Genomic DNA, 23,974 nt, shown 5'->3' with positions numbered 1-23,974 from the left:
ACCCTTTTCATTTCTTTCCTTTCTTTTAAGGGCATCCTGCATCTCCCAAGAGAGCCCTCCATGGGCCGCTTGCCTGCAGGTCATTTCCATCGCATTCACTGTTTCTTAATTGGGCAGCCATTTTCCAGTGGTATTGTCTATAGTGTTTTATTGTTTGCCTTTCCAGGAGGGCCACCTTGGATCAGTACAACATTGACACGCTATACACCTTAACATTTGAAGATGGTAATCTAGTGTAATAATGTTTACGGAGTTGCTATTTTAAAATTATCCTAGTGTATTACTGTTTTTACTGCTCCAATATGACCAGTGCTTCTCAATGTGTCAGTTATGTTGGAACTTTAAAATAAGAACAAACTTTCTACAGTACCGTAGCACAATGGTCTCCTTAGGCCATTTTGAATTTTATTTTACTCCTGCAAGCTTGTGTACACCAAGTTTAGGTGATGACAAATTTTATTTTATCTAGTGTTTTCCTTTTGATTTATCTTTTCATTTGTTTGTGTGTGTCTTTCACTATGGATGGGTAACAGTGGGTGGATGAATAGACGCACAAGTGAAAGGACGTGTGACACAGTGCATATATGATGACTTTTGAGTGCCTATACTGATTATTGACTGAAGAGGCACTTTCACCTATAAGCTAGTCCTTTTGGCACTGTCAAAGCTTCTTGAACAGTGTTTTGATAACGTTGCGCAAAATAACGATAGAGGACAGAGCGGCATACACCTCTGTCTGGTCTGGCATAAAATGTCGAATTGTGTTCAAGCTACTGTGCATCGTTTCAGGCTTGGCTGGAAAGGCTTTATACGGCTTTCTAGATTGACAGTTCATATTATTATTTAGCACAGTAGATCTGCTTTATAAATACAGAATATCTAATTACACTACAATGTGAACGCAAAGAATAAACATAAATGTAAGGTTTTGATTTGTTTCCCTTGGCCAGGCAGGCCAATTTGGCAAATTAGCAAACTGGACGCAACCTATTTTAAGACTGTTTCCGGTTATTTGAGTTTCCTAGTTCATCTTTCACATTAACGTAATTACCGTGTGTTCCAGCAGCTTTTTAATTCAATTTAGTTTACGTTTCTAAAGCATCATTGTTTTTCCCAATCATTGCTCGGTCTCTCTCCGTTAGTTGTTTCTCCATCTTGACATGCTAACAGACTTGAGAACCAGCATACCAGTAGTAGAGGAAACGATGCACAGCACATATTCTCCGTAATGGCATTTAATTGGCCACATGTATGACTAAATGCTAGATAGAACATGTAAGTTGTGAAAATAGCGCCCCAACCTCCTAAATGCCTTATTTTAAAACCAAAAAACAAAATTGATGTGCAGTAATACAAAAACGAATTGATGGAGCAAATTCTGTGTTTGTAAGTGGAAAATGTTACACAGACTGCAACATCGGACGTGGGTCCCATTAAATAGGAGGTGTAAGTGAGAGGGCATGCATATTTAGGTTTGATGTGTAATGGCGCTTGTATCATTTATGGTTAATGTAGCATACTCAAGACCTACTCCTAAAGGGCTTTGTCTCAGCCTATTTAAGCCATTGGCTTGAGGCATTATCAATCACAGCTTGGATGAGACCACCATATTTCTGTTGGCTATTTGGAATTATCCTTCCACTTCCATTGGAGTGCATGAAGGACTATTTTACATCTGAAAAAGTGCTCTTTCAGCTTTATTTGTTTAGCTCAGCCATGCATTGCATACCCAAAACATCCTTCTTTTTCTTTTGATTAGCACTACAGCTGGCATTTTTAGGTCGAGTGTTGTGGGCTTTTAACCCTGCCAACCGCACACCCATCACTCCTTCGTGGGCTTGCCTTTCAAAAATCTTTTTATCATTGGTAAAGGCTTTGTTTGTCCCTCCTTGGGGCGGTTTTGTTACTGCCTTAAAGACTGCGTTGTTACATGGATAATTGCATGACTGAAAATATGTTTGACTGGGAGCGAACTTCTTTTTTCTTTTTGTGTCTCTCCTTTGCGCTCATGGTGGCCATGGTGCTTTAAATCGGCGTGCTTATGTCAACTGTTTTACTTTTCATTTTCAATTTGAGTGGCGAGAAAAGTCCAGTTAGGAATGTATAACGATAATAGCTTTAACTCGAGCAAACGTGAGACCCATTGCATTACAAATGCTTGTTGTGATTGCTTTTTTCAGCGCTCTAATTCAAATTTCAAACCTGTTGGCTTTGCTAGCTTTTATCAATTACATTGCAGGACTGGAATAAAATGAGGCAGACTGGAAAGAGCAGTTGAAAGTGCAAGTTTATTGAAAAATTAGATAGACAGTTCTGTATTACTATTACCTACTGAAAAAATAGAAAGATCATCAGTTGGAATGAACAATATATGTCTACAAGTGACAGACATGGTAAAGGAAGGGTCCATTCATTTAGAATGTCTAATGAAAAACAGTTTTGTTCCCATTGTGCGGAGCACAGAGGTTCCCTTCATTCAGTGTGGTACGAACATGTGCTTCTAAAAATCTGTAAAACTGAAATTGTTATTACTGAAAAATAACAAGGTGCTCTTCGTGGTTTGCTAACATATGGTACAAAGGCATACTTTTTACATGGTCTGCTTTTACAGTAGGGGCTAGAATTCCTATAGACTGATACTCAAAACATTGTTTGGGCTCAAGGACAGCAAGGTTTCGTGATTATTTTGTCAACCAGTCAAGTTAGCCCAACCCCCTACGTCAGAGATCCTGATGCTGTCAGTTTACAGTACCACATTATGAATCTGTAAAACAGTATTGTGCCACTAAAGCAAGAATTGTATCCATGTGTTTACGTTGTTCAAACTTGTATATATGGTTTATTAATTCAAATCCTTTACTATAAGGTATAGCGCTCTAAGAAAATGTGGTGAGCGCAGCTTGCATCACTGACATTGGTTCCGTTACAAAAATGTGCACACATGAAGATTCTTGTATTGCTCACAGAATGTTCCCTGATTATAAGCAAATATACATGTAAGCCCAGAAAGCAGAACTGATGATTGTTTACTTTCAAAGTAAAATGTGCACAACGCATTTGCAAATTGGGAAAAAATGCTAAACATTTGTACACCTCGAAATAGTTTCTGTCAGACATCATTTGGTAAAAAGTGTTAGATGCAAGTTTAGTATTGAAAGAAAGAATAATGAAGAAAGTTCTTGCAATGGTTAATCTCAAACGTGAATGCTCAAGGGGATTCAGCATTTTGGGACGGATGCATATTATGTGGAGGTGCCTTTAATCCAATCTGGGAGTCCTGATGTTGTTCTGTCATGCTCTATTTTTGGCATCTTCAGCCCTGGTCTCTTGAGTTGTTTTTGATCTTGGTTTCCATGACAGACAGCCAGTCCAAAGGCCATTTCCTGGGTTAGGTCGTCTACTATGTGTTCAGTGGCTGTAACTCGTTGAGCCAATCATCGCTGATCACCTTGCATTAGGTCCACGTCTGCCACCATGGTATCGATTTTTCAATTCAAGTGCTTCCCTAGAGTCAGCAAAGGACTGTTTAAGGTAGTCCCTGAGTGTTCCTTTCCTGCGGCCCCATATCTGGGTTAGAATCCTCCGGGTCCGGGCACCCAAGCATCTAAGAGTTGTAGTGCTCCGCTCCTTTTTTTATGGGCGAGTGCAAAGCGCTCTGTCCATTCTGTAATCTCTCTTTGGGCTTCAAACCGCCCATGACACATCAGTCACTTACATTGGTTTGTGGGCTTGCCTTTTGAAAGGCATGCATTCATCATGCCTTTTCCGGTGTTTAGCCCATCTACACAGCACCAGTAAACTACTAAAAACATGCGAGGCTCGAAGTTTTCAGCCTGGCGTCCGGACTACTTTATCTGTTTGTTTTCCACGTAGCGCGATCACACTGCATAGTGCGATCGCGCTGCGTTTGTAGGTCGAGCGTTAGCGTTCGACGTGTTGTATACTTTTAGTATACTTATACTGTGGTACAAAGCTATTTGATTTGTTCGTTGCAGTGTCCTTCAAATATCCTTCCTTGCTAGTGGTCAGTTCCGCCTCTTAGTCCTGCCTTTTTCTCTTTGGGAGCAACACAAACTACTGTCTAATTACGCTATGTCCTGTTTATCCCTTCTGTAGGGGACCTTTTCTTTCAGTATTGGCCTGTTTGTCTTACACTGTGGGTGTATAATCAGTCCCTACTCCCCACCAGCTCCCTCTGTAAACATAAACCAACAGCAGTGGGGGGCTTTTCCAGGGCCAGCTCGCTCTCTTCCTCCTGTTGTTTTCAGTCTGTGTGGCAAGAAAAGTCCAGTCAGTAATTTACAACGCTAAGAGCTCTAACTCGAGCAAACATGGGACCATTGCATTCCAAATGCTTGTCTCTCTCTTCTGTTGTATCTGCGCAGTTTCTGAAAGCAATTGGCTAGGAGAAGTTCAGCCCCAGTTCAGGGAAGAGAACATTATGTACTTATAAAGAATAGGCAGGGGTGAGGGCGCAGCTGGTACGGTTGCTGCTGAAACAAGATCAACAACGATTTCAGGAAAGCGTCACATAGCGGCGCAGTCGCTTTCGACTCACTGCCACCCCCTGAGTTTCCGCGGTTTATATAACTCAGCTGCAAGCACACACCATCCCCATTCAAGCAACGTGATGAAGGTCACGAGGGGGGAAGACGGCCTGCTGACCCACTAGCCCAGAATGAAACTATCATATATATTTTTCAAGGAAACCGGGAAACCAGGAAACTGTTTCCTCTGGAACGTGTATTAATAGTCCATGCCGCTAGAGTCACTGCTCCGAGAAGCAGCTGGTGTATGTTTCCAGCAGTGGACTAGTGCTATTTTTATGTTTCGCTGTGTTGCCACTGTGCTAGAGTTTAGGGTGCAGCATACATTGAACACATGTTTGAGGTAAACAGTTGGCAGAGTGGGGCCACGTCGCTTGTCCTCCACGTGCCAGCACTGAGTCACGCAGGTCCTGTTTACAGTCACTCAGCAGGGCATGCAGCCGGCTGTGCGAGGGACCGCCTCTCAGACTGACGTAGAGGGAAAACCCATAGGGGAGGCTTGTTTTCTTCCTGTGTGCAAACGATTTAAAAACGCGTTAAAAGTGAGCAGATTAATCTACAACATATTATTTGTTTTCGTCTTTGGCAAGCATAAGTGTGCGTCTATGCTCTCCTCTATATCTGCCTCACTCACTCTATTTCTTTCTTTCTCTCTATCTTTCTCCTCTTTTTCTCTTTCTGTTTCTCTATCTTTCTCTTTGTTTTTTAATCTATCTCCTCTGTATCTTTCTCATCCTCTCTCTCTTTCTCTCTATCAATATATATATATATATGCTTCTACTACTGCTATACTATATTTGCTGTCTCTAGTGCCCTCATTTCTATTACTTTTTCTCTCTCATTCTTTATTTCTTTCTTTCTAAATCATTCTCTATTTCTCTCTCTCCCTCTCTTTCTTTCGCTTTCTCTCTCCCATCTATATAGCGCTCCCTCCTCTAACTCTCTTTCCTCTCTCCATTTATTCCTCCCTCCCCATACCTCTTTCTCTCCTCATGCTCTAGTTTCTTTCTCTCACGCTCTATATTGCTCTCTTTCTTTCTTTTTTGTTTTTTCTTTCTTTCACTCTCTACTTATCTCACTCTCCCTTTTTCTTACTATGTTTCTCCCTCTTTCTCTCTTTTTCTCTCACCCTCTCTCTATTTTACTCCTCTCTATCTCACTCTCTCTTTCTCACTTTTCTCTATTTGTTTCTCTATATTTCTCCTTCTTTCTGTAATTCTCTGTTGATTATTTATTTCTCTTCATTTACCTATATATCTATATCACTCTCTCCAATCTCTTTCTCTGCCTCTTTCTCTTGGAAGTGGAATTCTATTTGCAGTAGCATAACCGTTTAAATTAGAATGCAAAATAGCATCTTTATCATATTTTGCTGAAGATAGGAAAAAATGCTTAAATATGTAAAGCCACTGGAATTATATAGCAAGAAAGGACAAAATTAATCACAAAGGAGACCAATTTATATGCAAAAAAAGTCAAATTAACCATTTTCAATAGCTCAAACTCTTACAAATGCGAGACCTATAGCATTGACAATGTTTCTTTTTTTTTTTTACAACGCTAATAGCTCTAACTCAAGCAAATGCGAGACTCGTTGCATTGAAAATGCTTCTGTTTTTTTTGTGTGTGGTCTTACCCATGACGGTGGTCACTCAGCCCAGTTTGAGGAATCTATTCCAGGGTTAGTGGTCTTAGTACTATGGGTCGTCTTAGGGCGGAGACGGTTATGGACAGAGTGGTTCTTCAGACTTCCCCCCCTCCCCCCCCCCCCCCCTCCCCCCAAAAATGGGCCGAGCAGCGACAGTCCCCAGTACATTCTCTCCAGGTGGCATCAAGCGTTTTCACAAAACATTACGTTGTTTAAAGACTACGGACTGGGCTTTGTGTTCCCAGAAACCTAGTGTGCCATTCCTTCCTGTGGCACAGTAGTAATCAGACAGTATGTTCAGGGCTGCAGCGCCGTGGGCCATGGGCTGGGGTACCAACAGTAGTGAGCAACTGGAGGGGATAGGCACGAGGATAAGTTGGCCTTTTAGGACAATCCAGGACTGCCCAGCTGCTGGCCCCACTAGTCTCCAAAGAGTGCGACAACCAAAGGTGTATGGCCTACAGGTTGTCGGGCCCTTGTGCAGGTAATGCAGGGGAGGGGTCACCCTGAATAGTGCCACACAGTAGGTTTAGCCAGCTGGTGTCTCGAATCCAGAATGGATCTTTGGGGTAGCCAAAGTTCTGCAATTGGGGAACTGCAGTCAGCTACTCTTGTTATAAGTGCACAGCCCGGGCATCAATATCCACAAGTAGCTTGGACCATTGCACTTGCTCCAGAGGCCGCACCAAGATCACTGGCCAAGTCTATAGCACAAAGTCCCATAGCTCACAGTGGTAAGCTACAAAAGTCTCCTGGGATCAGGTGCAATTACAGAAGAGATGGCTGTCCCTGCAGTGATATGGCTCCAGATTTCGGGTCTTGCTACATGACTGAATTTCTCTGAGTGTCCAGGGTGATCAGTTCATGCCAGGGCATGTGGCCGCCAATTCGCCCACGTGCACCTCGCCTCCTGGGCCTAGTGCGGCAATCATGCGTGACCAGGTCCACTGAGAAGCCGCAGGGTGGTGGAGCAGAGGGGCCGATCACCCCCAAATCGTACCAATAAGCAGGGCTGCAGGGGTGACCCAGGTAAGCTCAGGTGCACCACCCGCAACTCAAAAGCTGTCCGCCAGATTCTGCAGTTTGTGCTGGCGCGCCTCACTAGTCTGTCGTGGTGGACCAAAGGGATATAGCAGGGCCTGCTTTTGTAGCAGGAAAGGGCATAGTAAATCGAGGCGTAGACTCCAGCCGGGGTGCTCTTGCATCCAGCTACAACATCCTCCACTGTGGTCTCACTGTCATAGTACAAATGAGCCTGCAGTCCTCTCGTTGTCGGGTACCACAGTGGCGGGGCAGTGCAGTGAGCGAGGGTTGCATAGAAGCCCAGCCACTGTTCAAAAGGGCTCTCTCCCATGTGGTCCGTTCTGATGAGCCATGGCTATCCCCCTACGTAAATGGATGTCAGGGGGACGAGTCACTGGTAGACGCTGCTCTCAGATAACCTTGGGCTGCTAACTGGAGCAGTCTGCCGTCTTGCGTAGGGCTGCGCTGTTTGCCAGCCGTAGCAAAAAAGTTTAGTTTTATGGCAGCAACCACAGTCTCTGCAAAGGTGGAAGGTCCCCCTCATATAGAGGTTCACTCCTGAGATCTTGTCGGGCAGGTGAGGTGGATGGAGGTCAGGATCGTGGTGCCTGAACAGGACCACCTCAGTACATGTCTTGCTCCGTGGCGCCATACCCCCGGCTACTATTCAACATACATTCAGACCAATGTGTGCTGTGACTTGGCATGGTGCTAAGGCAGGGAAACCAGTGTGTAGTTCTGGTGGACATATTTGATTAGTGGTCAAAGCTGGTAACGTGGAGAGCCTCAAGTTACTCCTGTGGGAGGTGATCCGAAGGCCTGGTAGAGCCAGAACTAGAAACATTTGCAAAGCATCACTATTAATTCTCCAGGTCGAAAAGGAGTTATTCAGATTTGTTAATTGCCAGTCTGGCTAGGCCTGCAGAAGCTGCTCTGCTGTGAGCCAATCAGAGAGCTATTACATGTATTAGATATTGCTAGTTTAGATAATAACGATGGCACTTTGAGGTGCCAGGAAAAGTGCATTGGTTGTTAGAACCGCGGAACATTGTACCAGGTAAACGGAGAGGTAGCTAAACATTAAGTCCTGCAAATTATTGCCATGTAATCGGTTCAGGAATGAAGTTACAATAAACATTTAGTTAGGAGGCTAGAGACAAGAAAATGCACCACCAGCTTGAAATTCCATAGATCCTCGTGTAACTTTCCTAAAGTACACAAGAACACAGTACATTACTGTATATGCCATTGTAAGCTACTACATAAAATAAGGTGATGCCAGAGAGATTGATGGTAGTATCTGTGTGCCTGCAGTTTTTCTGAGCCCCTGTTCTCTTGCGCATGCTGAGCCTCCCTGATACTGGTACCCTTAGCTGGCCGCCTTCCCTCTGTTTCTCTTTCCAAACAGTCCTGTGTGACCCTTGCCCTCGGCGATGATTGAGTCATCCATTTTAAGCTCCCCGAGTAGCTAGCTGCTTCCCTTCCTGAAAGGCCCTCACACAGCAATGAAACGGGAGGCCGCTGTGGTCCGCCACTATCTGAAGTGTTTACCTAGCTCGTGTCGGTCTGAGCAAGAAAAGAAATATACAGATATTTCCCAAGAAGTGTTGACGTATCTGTAATGGAGCAGATTACGTGCCCTACTTAACAATGTTGCACCTCCTACTGTAAAGAGCGCCTTAAAAGCATTTCACCGGATCACCCCTTCGAAAGGGACTGTGTAAAAAAAAAAAAAAAAAAAAAATCCAAAGAAACCCCTACTGTTGATTTTCAAACCAGCAAATGAATGTGTAAAAACTCTAGCCTTTCTCCCTCAAATAAAAGCCTGTCACTCTTTTTAACTCTCTAATATTGAGCTATGGGCTTATAGTAGAATAAAAGTGTACGTGTCTTTTTTTTTTTCATTATTATACTCAATACCAAGCGATTTCAGGATTGAAAGTAACCATAATGAAGGGACACCTAATTTCCTGGTATGTACTAACTTTATTTGTTGTGGCTATATAATAGGAGAGCAGTCTATATCTGTGCATGCAGAGGTTGAAAATAAGTATTGCTCCCTGGACAAGATGGGTCTGTGCATTGATAATAAAGGGCTATGAGCATAGGCAGTAGGTTGTACTCCTAAAACAAACATTGGCAGAGTCGATAGCTGTCACGCATCACCTCTCAATAATTGATTGTTCAAATATTGCTTTTTCTTTGAAAATGAAAACTACTTTTATCACTGTTCATTAAATAACTACATACGTTCACTTTACAGCACTGATACATCACAATATAAGGGGGTGTCATTTTAAATGTGAGCGGGCAGCTGTCTTTTTTTTCAGAGTGTCACCACATATTAAATAAAATCAGTCACATGTCAAGTTGCAATATGACGTTACCTATGCCAGACGTCAGATGCAGATTTCCTTGTTGTACCTCGTAGGCACACGAGGAGTGAAACTTTACTTAGGAATGATTTTTGCCTAATTGTTTAAGGGAGTGAAAACACCACAGATTTTCCAGTAACTGCTACAGACTATGTTGTGAATGACAACTTATATTATAAGGCCTACCCAAGTCAGCACTAATCATTGCAGAGTCCCTTCATCGACAGGCTTACGTATGTACGCATATACCAAGCTGCGCACAACAGTAGTCTCAGATGCGCAACCGAACACACGTGCTCGCATGTAATCAGCCCAGTGCTCCTTAAAATAGCTGTGGGAAAGCCACCTTATGTTAAAAGGTAAACACTGTTGTTAACGCACTTAGTCCAGTTACCATGACTTTACCATGAGTAAGACTCGAGTAGTAAGACTCACTCACATTAAAAGTCCAAACACCGGGTAGTACTAAGTGGAAAATCCGAGTGGATGAAATGGGCGTAATACGTTTTCTACAGAGACTGTGTAGGAAGCTGAAAAAAATCCATTGAAATTTGTGGAGAGTGTTTTTTGTGCATTTAACACTTTAGTATTATGAGAAAAGTACTGCATTCCATGCCAGACATCAACCAACAAGCTGGCTCTAATTTTACCCCAATAATTGTAGATAAAGAGACAAACAATGCTTGCACGTTTATCTCTAAATTTATGGTAATGTCAAGATAACTGGTTGTGTTAATGATATTTCTGAATTGTGGGATAACAGCTAAGCATCCGATATTCTGTGAATGGCCCCATTAACTGGTTGGTGCTTATTTCTCTCAAATGACAATGCAGCACAACTCCACTGTACTTGAGAAGCAGAATGTAGTCCTGAAAGTGCTCTCACTACTGCCCTAAATATGTTCTTCTAACTCGTAAGAGTTAAGCGTTTCCTTATTGCTTGACACCACCGAGGGCCTCATAATGACATCTCTGATATCCGCTGGTAAGTCTTCCCCAGAGTTACTGCTACAGGGAGTATTGATAACTGCTAGGAGCGAGGTAGCGATTTAAAATGACAAGGAACATAAGTGGAGCTCTGAATGTTGCATTAGAAATGAGAAATTTCTCGAGGAGTCAGTAATTTGTTTAAAAATTCTTCACAGTATTTTGCTCTTACGTTCCCCTGCTTTCAGCAGCAGAGCCTGAAGTGACTACTGAGGGGTAGCAATGAGTTTTTAGAGTCCAGAGATGTGTACTGCTAAGGGTTAGTAATGGGTATTTAGGGTTAAAGGAAGGGTGGCATTAAAGGGTAGTTAAGGTTTGGTTTTTGGATTCAGGAAAGGGTAGTGCTAAAGGTTTTTTAATATTCAAGTGAAAGTGTGAAGGGGTAGTAAAAGTTGTGAAGGTTCAGGGATGGGTAGTATTAAAGACCAGCTAGTGTTTTTAGGTGCAATGAGAGGTAGCATCAATGAGTAACAAAGATTTTTAGGTTTCAAGGATGGATAACATCCAGGTATAATAAAGGGTTTGCAGAATTCAGAGAAGGGTAGTGTTAAGTGGTTAGTATGGGTCAGGGAAGGGTACAGTTAAGTGTTAGCAGCTTTTAAAGTTCCGGAGGGGTTAGTGTTAAGGTGTAGTATGGGGTTTCTAGAGTTCAGGGAAGGGTAGATGTAAGTGGTATTAAGGGTTCAATATTCTGTTGCATTTAGTGTTGCTTTTGGGCTGTCAGGGGTAGCAAGGAGTGTGTACAGTTCAGGAAATGGTAGGGTGAGGGGGGAGAATAGGAATTTTAGAATTTAGTGAAGGGTAATTTAATAGCACTGTATGTTGAAATAAATGAATTTAAAATATAAAACTTTGAAAATTTAAGTAAATTAAATATATTAGCATTTTAATTTAAAAAAATGAAGTAAATCACATTAAATTTGTAGAGCTGATGAGCTTAAAAAAATTACTTCTAGCTTAATCCTAAAACTAGGAATTTGAAATAAAAAACACTATTTTCTCCAACAGTGCCATGTTAAGGTGTCTCTAAAGTTGATGGAAGGGGTAGGTGGCTGGGACTGCAGTACCCTACCACATTTCTCCTTACTGCCCTTCTCACACCTGTCCTGATGCCAGAGAAGAGCAAACACCGTAATTAATTATTATCTAGGAGACCCATACCTTTGCAAGAGCATGTGTTTGACCTGCCCATAGACGCATGGTTTCTGTGGTGCTCCTCAAAGCTTTAAAAAAAAAAAAAAATGTTTTAGGTTGATTGTATATGTTTAAACAAGAGCTGCAGTATCAAGCCAGATCCAAACAGGCGTACGCTAGTGAGAACGGACTTTTTTTCCTCGTCTCATGTAACCCTTGTATTTGGACTATATTATTAATGAACTTTTAGTAGCCTAACTCGCAGACTAAGGAAACAGGTGTTAGTGGCACAGCACAAGTGCTGTGCTAATTCATTCAGGCATTAAAGTGAAACCTGGTGGCTTTGCAAATGCATGTTTTTCTGATCACTACATAAATAGTGAGCATGAAGATTGGAGACGAAAAATGAAGAAAAGGGGAGAGTGGATGTTGTACGATTGTGGATGCAGATATGAGAGAGATGGGGGTGAGAATGGACCAGGAGAAAGCATGCATAGTGAGACAGCGGGTATGTGGCAAGTGTGTATAGGTGTATTTGGGGTGAAGCAAGAGAGTTGCAGGATCGAGCATATGATGATTTGTAGTGACTAGAAAGAAGGGATAAATGGAAGAGCTAACAGCAAGGTCGCTTAGTCAGTGATAGATGCAGGATTTAGACCTCAACGGAGCAGGCAGCAGATAAAATCAGTGGAGTGTTTTTCTGTTTTCAAACGTATAAAATGATTTGTGCAATTGTTACTTTTCCATTCTTCAATTTCTGTTTCTGAGATATTTAAATTGGTGTTTAGACTATTTGGCGAAGGAGTCCTCTGGCTTCTATTGCAAATATGCAGCAGCGTAGTCTGGAGGTCTGCCCTTGGCAGTAATTAATAACCCAATGCATTTACATTTTATTCAATAGAGTTCTCAAAATGTCTTATTTGTCTTTTACAGGAAATAAAGTCGCAGAGCCACTATACCCACGGTTACAGTGAATCTCTTGGACGTAAAAGCCACGTCGATGATTACAGCACCTGGGATATTGTTAAAGCTACACAGTAAATCTGCTTTCATATTTTTGAACTTGCATTGCATTTTCGATACATCATTCAAATTTAACTTAGCCTTTTATGTCCCGGGTGCTCTACCCAGGCTGTGGTCTATTTGTAAAACGTGTATTGGTTTTTGTTTTTACATGTGAGGTTTATGCGTTACTGTTGTAGCATAGGCTGACCGTATTTGGCAACCAATGTGAACAAATGTAGTATTTGGTAACTAACTGTTTTCTGGCATTCATTAAAATATTAAATGTCTGAATGGCCATGCCAGTTTTTCTATTGCTCTGTTCTGTGTACAAACTGTGACTGTTGGGTCAAAAAGAATTTAAAGAAGCGGTTCGGTAATACATAGTTTGTTTTGCAATGAACCGGAACCTCAATCATTGGACTTTTCTCTCTAGTAAAATGTAAGTTTCAATCTCACTATTAAACTTTTATTTCAGACAGTCCCGAATGGAGTAATGCGAAAATTTAGCAGTTTACATTTGTTGATATTTTTTCTGATTAATCTTATTTAAGAAGGGCAAATCAGCTTTATTTTAGCTCCATATCTAATGGTGATGTTTTTCAGGTGTGACATTTAGCATTTCGTTATAAGCACCAACCATACAACTCTTATCTAGATGACATTCTTCATTGTACATTGATGTTTCCCCTTTACCAAGTAGATGTGTTGCCTCTTTCTCTTTGATAGCTGTTCCCTTATATTTGTTTTCTTTCCAACGCTAAAGCTATTTTCCTATTCTCTTTCATCTCCATCTACTCTTCACAGCTTTTATTGTGTGTGACTTGAGAAAGGCTTTTTTTTTTTTTAAATCCTTGTTATTTTCCCTTCTCCAATGAAATTCACTGATGTTTGCAAATTGGATTGTGATTTTTTTTTTCTTAGTTTTACCTGCTGAAAGTTGCCAATTTGTGTATAAATGTGATTTATTTCAGACTGTTCTTTCCTGGCATAGTGTAAAATAGAAGTAGTTGCAGAATCTGTTTCTCCTCGGGAATATTGTTGTACTTTAGCTGGTGATTAGAAGTTCAAAAAGAGAGTTGTAAAAACCCAGAATTGAATACTATATTTTTGGACCACAGCTACGTGTGTGACAACTGGGTTCTTTAGAGAATCTTGAGAATGGAACGTACGCAGTAAACGGAGAATGTAGAATCTAGTGGGAAAGGGAGAGAACTGTGTGCAGATTTGAACGTGGTAGGTGTTGGGGAAGTGTTGATGGATGAGGTGTTAATTGAGAACCTACCTGTTTATTCGTGCCTGTCTTCCATCGTGGTGACTCCGGACTTCATATTTGGTGGTGAGCGTGGTACTATTACCTCAACATCAGGAGGGAGCTTGTGTTGATAGATCACCTGCATCAGTGAATTCCCAGTCTGTTGAATGTTGTGCGCAACAACAAGGTTGAGCCTGCTGCTGAAAGTAAAGTTAAGTGGTCATTATGAAATTGGCAGTACATACTGCCGTGGTGACGGCCACGAACATACAGCCACGGCGGCATATTATGAGCACTACCGGACTTCCGCCACAATAAGGGCGGATATACGGCAGTGCTCATGGTGGTGGACGGTGGAAAGCTGGAGCTGCTACCACCAGCACCACCCCTGCCAGTAGAACATCACCAGCTGTATTATGATCAGTAATACGGCCTGGTGGTGTTCTGCTGACTCGCCCAAGTTAAGTCAGGCTTCCGACAGGGGAGGGTGGGGTGGGAGGTGTGTGTGCAAGGATGTCTGTGTGTGTGAATGGATCTGTGAGTGAATGCGTCTAAGAATGGTGAAGTGAGTGCGTGTCTGCATGTCCGTATGATTGTGTGTAAGTATGCCTGGAAGTGTGTGTGTGTGAATGAATGCATTTATGTCAGTCTGTCAGTGAATGCATGTATGCCAGTGTGAGTGAATGGTTGTATGCCTGGTGCGTGTGGGTGTCTGTGTGCGTGCGTGCATGCAGGGAGGAGGGGGGTGTGAGGTGAGGTGCGATGTGACTGGTGGGGGTGATGTGTGGGTGTGGCTATGGGGGATGGGGTCAGGTGTGTGCTTGTATGGGTGAGTGAGTAGATCGGAGGGGGCTGAGGGATTAGTGTGTGTATTGGGGGAGGTGTGTTTGGATGGGGGGGGCGTAGCGTGCCAGGTAAGTGTGTTTGAGCCGCCTACCAGATGTTGTAAGACTAAGAAAGAAGGACCAAAAACAATCGGTAAAAGAAATAGTATTTCAAGTGAATGAATACAAGCATGAACATCATTCAGAATGGGTCTTGGTAGGAGAAAAAATGATGTTTGACTCTTGTTCGCAATTAACATTGATTCCTAAAGAAGTGTTTGACCACAATTTTGCTAGCAGGGTGAAGTTGTTTAAACCAGGTATAAAACTAACAGGATATGGTGGTTCACCCATTAAGATGTTTTGGATATTTTCTAGGGTGTTTAGAATACAATGACCACTTTGTTGATGCCAAAATGTATATGTCATACAAAGTTGACAATTTACTAAGTTGGCCACATCGGAGTCGGTTAAAGTTACACTTAATCCCAATGCTAATCCACCTATTCAAGTACAAGAAGTGGTGGATGATATACACAAGTATACATCTATGTTTAAGGAATTGTTCAGAGATGAACCAGGGTTATAAAAATGTTAAATTAAAGGAGGGGGCTAAGCCTGTGCAGCTAAAGTAAGAAGAATACCCATCAGTTTACGGGAAGTAGTTCAGAGGGAGATAATGAAGCTTGTTGAAAAGAGAGTTATTGAACTAGTGGAGGCCACTGACTGGTTAGCTCCCATTGCAGTGGCAAAGAAATCCAACAATGAGATTTGTTTGTGTGTTGATTTAAGAGCACTTAACCGAGAGGTTGAAGTGGACAGATTTCCCCTTCCTTACATTGATGAAATGGTGCCGACACTGGCAGGGGCAAAGTATTTCACCACTTTAGATCTAGCTTCTGTGTATCACCAGGTTGCACTAGATAATTAATCTCAAGTTTTAACAGCTTTCATCACACCCTTTGGAGCATAAAAGATTTTACGCATGCCGTTTAGGTTCGTGTCAGCGGCCTCGATGTTCCAAAGAATGATGGTCAATATTTTGAAAGGGATGCAAAGAGTTCATTGTTATCAGGAAGATGTACTTATCCTTGGATCAACCAAGGAAGAACATGAGGTTAAGGTGAAATGTGTATTAGAAGGATTACTAAAGGCAGGTCTGACACTACAGAGAGATAAATGTAAATTTTGTGCTGCAGAGGTTAATTATTTCGAATCACATCTCCGGTCAGGGCATTAAACCAAAGAAAGAACTGGTTGAAACTATAATTAATTTGAAGGAGCCTAAGTCCAAAGAAGAATTGACAGCTTTTCTCGGGATGGCTGAATTTTACAGCAAGTTTGTGAAATCTTTTGCCGATAAGACCATCCAGTTAAGGGAAATGTTAGGCAAGGATGCACAGTTTGTGTGGAATGATGCTTGTAAAAAAGAGTTTGCACAAGTAAAGAAAAATCTTGCTAGTGCCCCCAATTTGCAGACATTTGTTCGAGGAGAAGACTCTCACATAATCACAGATGCTAGTATCAAAGGACTAGGAGCGGTACTTGTTCAAATGAAGGGTGGTAAAGAATACCTTATTGCGTGTGCTTTGAGATGTTTGAAAGGAGCTGAATTGAATTACTCAGTTATAGAGATAGAAGGCCTAGCAATATTTTAGGCTTTGAACAAGTTTAAGAATTTAATTTGGGGAATTGTTTTCAAAGGCTGGTCAGAACACAAACCTTTGAAAGAAATCTTTGAAAAGAAAGGTTTAGATGGTATTTCCTCAAGAATAAGAAGATGGGTCATTGTACTTCAGAATTTAGATTTCACAATAGACTATATTCCTGGGTTAAAGAATTTCACAGCAGACTGTTTATGATGGTTGGTAGAGGTAGGGATGGACAATGTTAAGGTATGCAAAGTTACTGTTGGTGCAATATAAGATGATGACTGGAAGAGTGAAATAGCAAAAGATTCAGAACTACCGAGCATTGTAGAGTTGATATTATCAGGACAGATTAATAAATTGAGGAAACTATGGTCTATATTCGAAGACATCAGTAAGTGATGGGGTTTTAATGAGAGGCACAAGATTGATTCCACCAGGATCTAAGGGTATCGGCAAAACAAAAGAACGTATACATGAGGATATTTGGTGGCCTGGATTAGATCTGATGGTTGAACGTGTAGTTGGAGATTGTAGTCAATGTAACATGAATGGTAAAATACACAAAACTAGAAATGTACCTACGGTTTGTAGGGTACTACCAAAGTTCCCATGGCATAGTTGGCCCTCTTCATGGTGAACATCTTAAATCGTATTGGATTGTGCTTGTAGATTTATATTCACTGTGGGTTGTAGTGAGTTGTGTCCAAGATATCTCTTCTTATAGTGTAATAAAATGTCTGGAAGAAGTTTTTTAGAGAGAAAGTTATCCACGGTACCTACTCTCAGATAAGGGTCTACAATTTTGCTCACAGGAGAAGGAACACAATTTAAATGAATGTGGTTTTACTCATAAAAGAACTTCATTTTATCACCCTGAAGCCAATTGAGCCACTGAGAAACTTAACAAGACTCTGAAAGGAAGTATACAATTAACAAGGGTGAATAACTTGAATTGGAAAAGTGAATTGCAGAAAAGAATAACAGCATATAGGTCATCGCCACATACCACCACAGGAAAAACACCTTTCAAATTATTAAAATGGAGTGCAGCCAACACGGAACTGTGTCCAGGATGGATGTTCTTTGATAAAGGTTTAAAAGATAATGGCAATGGAGAATATAGGGATGAATCATCAGCTGAACAGTAAAAAATATTATTATAGTCCTAAACATGTTAATAATGTTAAGTTTTAGGTAGAAGATTAGGCAAAGATCAGAGCACCTGTAGGGTGTCAACAATGGTCTAATGTTCACAAAATTGAAACAAATTGTGAAACTTAAAAAAAAAAAAAAAATGCAGTCAAAACAGATAATGGCAGGATCTGGAACCTTAAAATAGTAGTGCGCTCTCAAAGTGTAGTGGACATGAGTAATGTGACTGAGCAAAACGCTGATGATGGACCCAAGTTTTTTATAGAAATGGAACAAGGATGTCTAAGTAAAAAAAAAAAAAAGTTCAAGGATACGCAAACTTCCTACCTATTTAAAAGACTATGTAAGGGGTTGAAAGTCTAGGAATATTCTGCATTGGTTCAGACTTCTATAATCTATAACATTTATAACACAAAGTTAGAATTTTATATAAGTGTTAGTCTGAGTTCATGCTTATGTTATATAAAGAAAATATTCGGTTATTATAGGAGGGAGAAGTGCATTATAGCTGGGTTCTTTAGAGACTGCTGGTAATGGAATGTACGCAGTAGAATGTGAATGTAGAACCTAGTAGGAAAGGGAGAGACCTGTGTGTAGATTTGAACGTTGCAGTTGTTAGGGAAGAGTAGATGGATGAAGTGTTAATAAGGAACATACCTGCTTATTTGTGGCTGTCTACCATCGTGGTAATTCCGGACTTCACATTATGCTCCTGGGATGCTGGGCTATGCTTGTGTTTATACCAAACTAACTTATCGACCTGGCTTGAGGAAACAAGACACTGACAATGCTGTTCCTGGTCTGCAGTCCATAAGGTCAGACACAATATAATACCTCTTGTTTGGGATTGGGACAAGACCATATTCCTCTAATGTTGTCTGCTCCTTAAAGACTGTATTTCGTTGAGTGCCTGATGAGCAGCAATAGTAAACCAACAAAACCCCCCTTGTGTTCTTCTAGAAACCAGAAGGTAAAGAATTTCTATTAAAAGAGCGCCTTTACTCATCCATCCTTCTCTTATCTTTCAAATCACCTGAAACAGTAATGCTAATGTTCTTGTACACCTAGAGATTTTTCCCATTCCATCCTTTTGGAACAGGGAATCTGCCTTTTATGCATGCAACTTCAAGGTCCAAAAATTATGGAAAAGTGATATTGCATACATTTTTCTCAGCACCCTTTCAAAGTACTGTTTGGGTGCGTGGCCTGACCGCCAATCATGGCGGCTGCAAAATGTGAACCGCTCCTTTTGGCCGCCCCATTATCTGACACCATCCTACCTTGCACGGGGGCGAAAACACAATCATTCTGTACAACACTATTCTGGCTAGGATCGTATGATCTGGCCCAGTGCTGGGACAGGGGTGGCTATGGTTGATTCCCAGCAGACAAAGGACAGATATTGCTGCTTGCACGGAGCAGTCGAGTGATGTGGGCTGCTGTGTTGCTGGTGCTTGGGCATGCCTGGTTGGCCTAAACGGAGCCTGAGACCCTTGCATGGTGGACGTGGGGTCTGTCTAGCCCTGACATACTCCGATCTCCCTTGCCCTTTTGTTCTTTCCTGGCTTGGCACTGCTGGGGGTGTCCCCGGCGCCACCTGAGACCTACACATGGCAGGCTGAGAAATCAATGGATCCTGCCCTTGCCTGCAGAGGATAGTGACTGCTGAGCTGTCTCGACTGAGCTTCTGGGGCCATACGCGGCTCACAAGATTACTGATAAGCAGGCAGCGGGCACTGTGGGATTACCCCTAATTGACTTGTGTCTTGGGTGGGGTGCAGGCCTCCTATTCCTTAGCTGCTGTGGTACTGGGCCCTGGGCGATGCAGCAGACTGTGCGTCAGCGTGCTGCTGCCTAGTGGGTGCTGAGCGGGGCCCTGGCTCCTGGCGGGGGCCTGGTCACTCTGATTGCAGGGAGGGTCATCCAATTAATGTAGTCGTGCCAGTGGGGGCATGGAGGAGAGGGTGACTGCAGCAGTGGATACCGTTCTCCATGGGGTGATGAGGGGGCCCAGCTTCTGTACATCTGGCCCCCAGGCCCTATTCACCACAGACTCGCTACATCGGAGTCACAGCACAATCCCTCTAGCGCTTGAACACCTGTGGCCTGAGGAGTAGTGGTTTGCCCCCAAAGCTGCTCAGTCACCCTTGGGGAGGAGGGCTTCCTGGAGACCCCAGGGCCGCCTTGATGTGAGAATACACTATTGGTGGCCCCACCTGGTTTGGAGACCTAGGGATTGTGGCCCTACCTGCTGACTCTGTAGGGTGCTTTTGCTGGGACCACTCCTGTTTCCCTTGGCGGTGCTGCATCTGTCGCCCTCTTCTGTGGACACAATAATTTGGTGCACCTGCACAATAACTAGATGTGTGTCTCTCATTTAAAGAGGCCACACCAGGGGTTGATGCTTCTACTGCGGAGATGGCAGGACCAAGTTTGATGCTGTTTGCAGCTCCGTACGCCACCATCTCAGATTCTGCTTACATTGGCTTGCCTTCTGGGCTGGAGAGGTGGACCCATCCTTGACATCATCCTTGGAACTCCTGACTACTTATGCCCTCCCTGGTGTGGGAAAGCCAGGGAGGGGGGTGTCCGTGGTGGGGCGGGGAGGGGGGCAGACGGGTCAGCTGCAGGGCCTAGTACATCCTCCGTGGGATTGTTACATCTGGATTCATCTCAACAACAAGGTCAAGGACAGGGCTCCATCTGGGGCCAAACAGAAGACTATGAATAACTACACCAAACCTGGGGAGCACTCCTGGGGGTGACTAGCCCAGCCAATTCAGTCCCTGACAATGCTACCCTCCTGGCAGCCATCACAGAATCGCAGGACATGCTCGACACGAAGATAGGCGCAGTGGGCTCCAAAGTAAACCTCCTCCTTCACGACCTGTGGAAGTAAGCAGCACAGGTCGAAAACACTAAAGGTATGGCCCGCTGCAACAACCTACGTTTTGTTGGTTTCCCAAAGGAGTACGAGGGCCCCTCGATGGAACATTTCCTGGATCAATGACTTTGCACATTGATTCCTCGAGAGGCTCTGTCTTTTTGTTTCGTGGTTGAGCAGGCCCATAGGGCCTTGGTGCATCATCCCCTGTTCAGTGATGTCAAAACTCCTTCATTATATGGACAGGAATGCTATATTCAAGTTTTCCCAGCCCCATGACAAAATAATGCATGACTCTCAGCCTAGCGTGATCTCTCCAGGCTACACCAGACTTGTCCAGCAGTAGCAGCAGTCTTTTCAGACAGGGAAAGAGTGTCTCAGGGACCTCAGCATTTGCTATATTCTCCTATACTCGTCGAAGCTCAAAGTTCTGTTATCAGTCCCAAACCTTGTTCTTAGAGATGTTAGAAAATGTCTTCCAGTGGACAGATGAGAGTATGAGCATGAATCCTTGCACTTCTCCGCCAGTAGACTGACTCCTCTCAGAGATACTCACTTAACCGACCAGTGAAGGCTCCATCGAAGTGGCGCAGCAGATCTGTTTCCCCCTGCAAGAAACCCCCAGCGGACATTAGACTCTTCGGCAGTTGCAGGTGGAGTGCTGGACTCCCAGGCACTGCCCGCAGTGCCTTCCAAGTAACATTAAGATCTCTCAGTCCCAGAGGTATTTTTTGCTTCTTGATGTAACTTTTCTCTATGTGGCAATAGAAATTAGGAGTGTTGCCCTATGATCCCCCACTGTTTCTGTTAATTTTCTATATCTGGTATGGGGAACCATTGGGTCAGACCTGTCTGGACTCCCCTTTGGGATCCAAGAGTGTCTGCCTTGCGAAAGATACATCCTGTTTCAAAAGTATGGGGGAGTGGGTCCTGTTCCTGGAAGATGTTTTCATTGTTAAGGCGGGATATATATTTTGATTTAATTAATGTTTGCTGTCTGCCCAACTGCTCACATACCACAGCTATTGATGTTCACTTTCTCCTCCTTTGTGAGTGACTCCTCACCCAGTGGTCAGGTAGACCATCTGCGGATAGTATCATGGAACGTAAATGGCCTGCTTGACAAGGTTAAGAGAGGGGCGGTACTGCGACAGGCCAAATGGGTGGGTGCGGATATGCTTCTCGAGGAGTCGCATTTACTAGGCAACAGGCCTGGCTCTGTTTGGTTACTCTCAGGTCTTCCACTCTGGGTTCACAAGTGGATATAGGTATCCTCATAAAAAAATACTTTCCAATACCAACATACTAAAACATGGTTAGCCTGCCAAGGCTGGTACCTTGTAATTCCTGGAACACTGTATGGAGAATCCCTCGCATTCATTTATGTGTATGCTCCTCTCTTCCTAAGTCCTGCATTAGTGGAACAAATGACCAAGTTATGGGGAAATCTTCCACAGCGACTCACACTGGGTGGGGACTGGAAGAGGGTTGTAAACCAAGCAGTGAATTGGTGGTGCCCTGATGGGGCGCTCACAGAATCAGAGTGCAACGCCCTTGTCTTCTCTCATCTCCACTTTTGGCTTGGTGGACATGTGGCGGGCTCACCATATTGCAAACAGGAGTTTTACATTTTTCTCTGCTTCCCATGACTCAATCTCCCAGCTAGATTATCTCCTGATTCCTCGGCATACCAACATAGGGTCTCCAACATTGCAGCCTTAGACAAAGGACTGTCTGGCCATTCCCCAATCGCCATATTGCCACCACATGGAATGCTCCATTTTGGAATATTTCCTGCACAATGTCCTGTATCACCTGAGACACTGTGGAAGACTTTGAAACCCACATTGAGGATAATTGATATTAGCTGTTGTGTAGAGTTGCAGCAACATAAGATGCAAGACTTGGTGGATCTTCAAACTCAGATGACCCGGCTGGATGTGCGAGGCAGATGGGCAAGATTTTCGTAGGCAGCTGGGTCTCTTGCAACACCAATATGGACAGGTCATGCTAGACAAGGCCAAACAATCTTGGTAGGCTGCACAGAGTTGCAACTACTAATGGGATGATAAATCTAGTAAAATGCTCCACAGGCTGTGTCAGAGGGCTCATCATTCCTTCCCTATCCCATTGGTTCTGGACTCCTCCACTGGTGCTGCCCACTTTAAGGAATTGTACGCCCGGCGAGTGGTCTTATTCTGGTATAAGATTGTAGACTTTGTGGAGGCTCTACCCCTCAGATTTCTTTCTGACCCTGACAGTGAGTTGCTGGACAGCACACTAACCAGGGATGTACTCATGTTGGCCCTAACAGGCTTAAGTGCTGGGAATGCCCTCGGATCCAGTTGGTTTTCCTGGGGAATTTTACAAAGCTTATATGACCAGACTGTGGGATGCTATGAGTGATCCACTCATTGGCGCATGTCGCAGCCCTCCCACCTGATTGGTGCCATGCAAAGATAGTGATATTTCTCAAACCTGGCTGGCCGGCGATTGAGCATCCCTCATTCCGCCCAATCTGTCTGCTAAACCTGGAAATTAAGATCATGGCCAGTGTGCTGACAAACTGGCTGGTACACTTGATTCCCTATCTGGTCCTCCCAGACCAAGTGGGATTTATGCCTCCTCGTGCCACTCGCCACAGTATCATACGTCTCTACAGTGCATTGGCACTAGCTGATAAGCTGGGAGGCCCAGCAGCAGTCCTCCTGGCTGACATCGACAAACTCTTTGACTCAGTTAGCTGGGACTATCTCTTTGTTTTACTTCAGCGCCTTAAGTTTGCCCCCCGCCCTATTTCGTTCTTACCTGAATTTGTTGTATACCAATGTAACTGCATCAGCCCATGTGGCAGGTGCCAGATTGGCTCCATTTCTCGTACAGCAGGGGACACAACAGGGCTGTCCCCTGTCTCCTGTTCTGCTTGCTTTTAATATGGAGCCTCTGGCAGTTGGGTAAGAATGGATGCCTAGGTATGGAGCTTTATATGGGAGGGAGGGCAGTCTGCTAGAATAGCACTGTATGCAGATGATGTCCTTTACTTCCTCTCTGCCCTGGCAAAATCCGGGATCCTGCATATCTTTGGGGACACCTCGGTTCTACACATCAATTTATCTTAGTCAGCCGTGTTTCCAGTGGTGGTGGTTCTCACCCTCCCCCAAGGTACTCGACTGTGCTTCTGGACTGCAGGTGGCAGTAGACAGCTTTAAATATCTCGCTGTGGTTATCTCTCCTGGTGAGATCTTGGGGTGGTCACGCAATTTGGAGTCCGTTCTGGCTTGTCTACAGGAGGACATGAAAATATGGTCTGTCTTGCCATTGTCACTGACAGACCGCTCGGGCATTTTTAAGATGGTGTCCCTGCCTTGGTTTCTACATAACCTACAGAACTACCCTTACGACATTCTGCGATGATGTTTCTGTTGATTGAATGCTATCCTTACTACTTTCCTCTGAGATGGGGGGGGGAACCTCTGGTATCGCACTAAACA

At 43.4% G+C, this 23,974-nt stretch overlaps 1 protein-coding gene across 1 annotated transcript in view; it reads left to right on the top strand.

Moving 5' to 3' along the window:
• Positions 1-23,974, top strand: part of ZDHHC17 (zinc finger DHHC-type palmitoyltransferase 17) — a 217,794-nt gene that overhangs the window by 8,572 nt on the left and 185,248 nt on the right. The window contains exon 2 of the mRNA XM_069228795.1: positions 12,648-12,751. Within this exon, the coding sequence (XP_069084896.1) occupies positions 12,648-12,751 (104 nt within the window). The remainder of the gene's footprint in view (positions 1-12,647; positions 12,752-23,974) is intronic.

This window comes from Pleurodeles waltl, chromosome 4_1 (assembly GCF_031143425.1).
Source record: "Pleurodeles waltl isolate 20211129_DDA chromosome 4_1, aPleWal1.hap1.20221129, whole genome shotgun sequence".
NCBI classification, from domain to species: domain Eukaryota; kingdom Metazoa; phylum Chordata; class Amphibia; order Caudata; family Salamandridae; genus Pleurodeles; species Pleurodeles waltl.
Note: the sequence above shows the minus strand (reverse complement) of the source record. Positions and strands in the feature narration are given on the sequence as shown.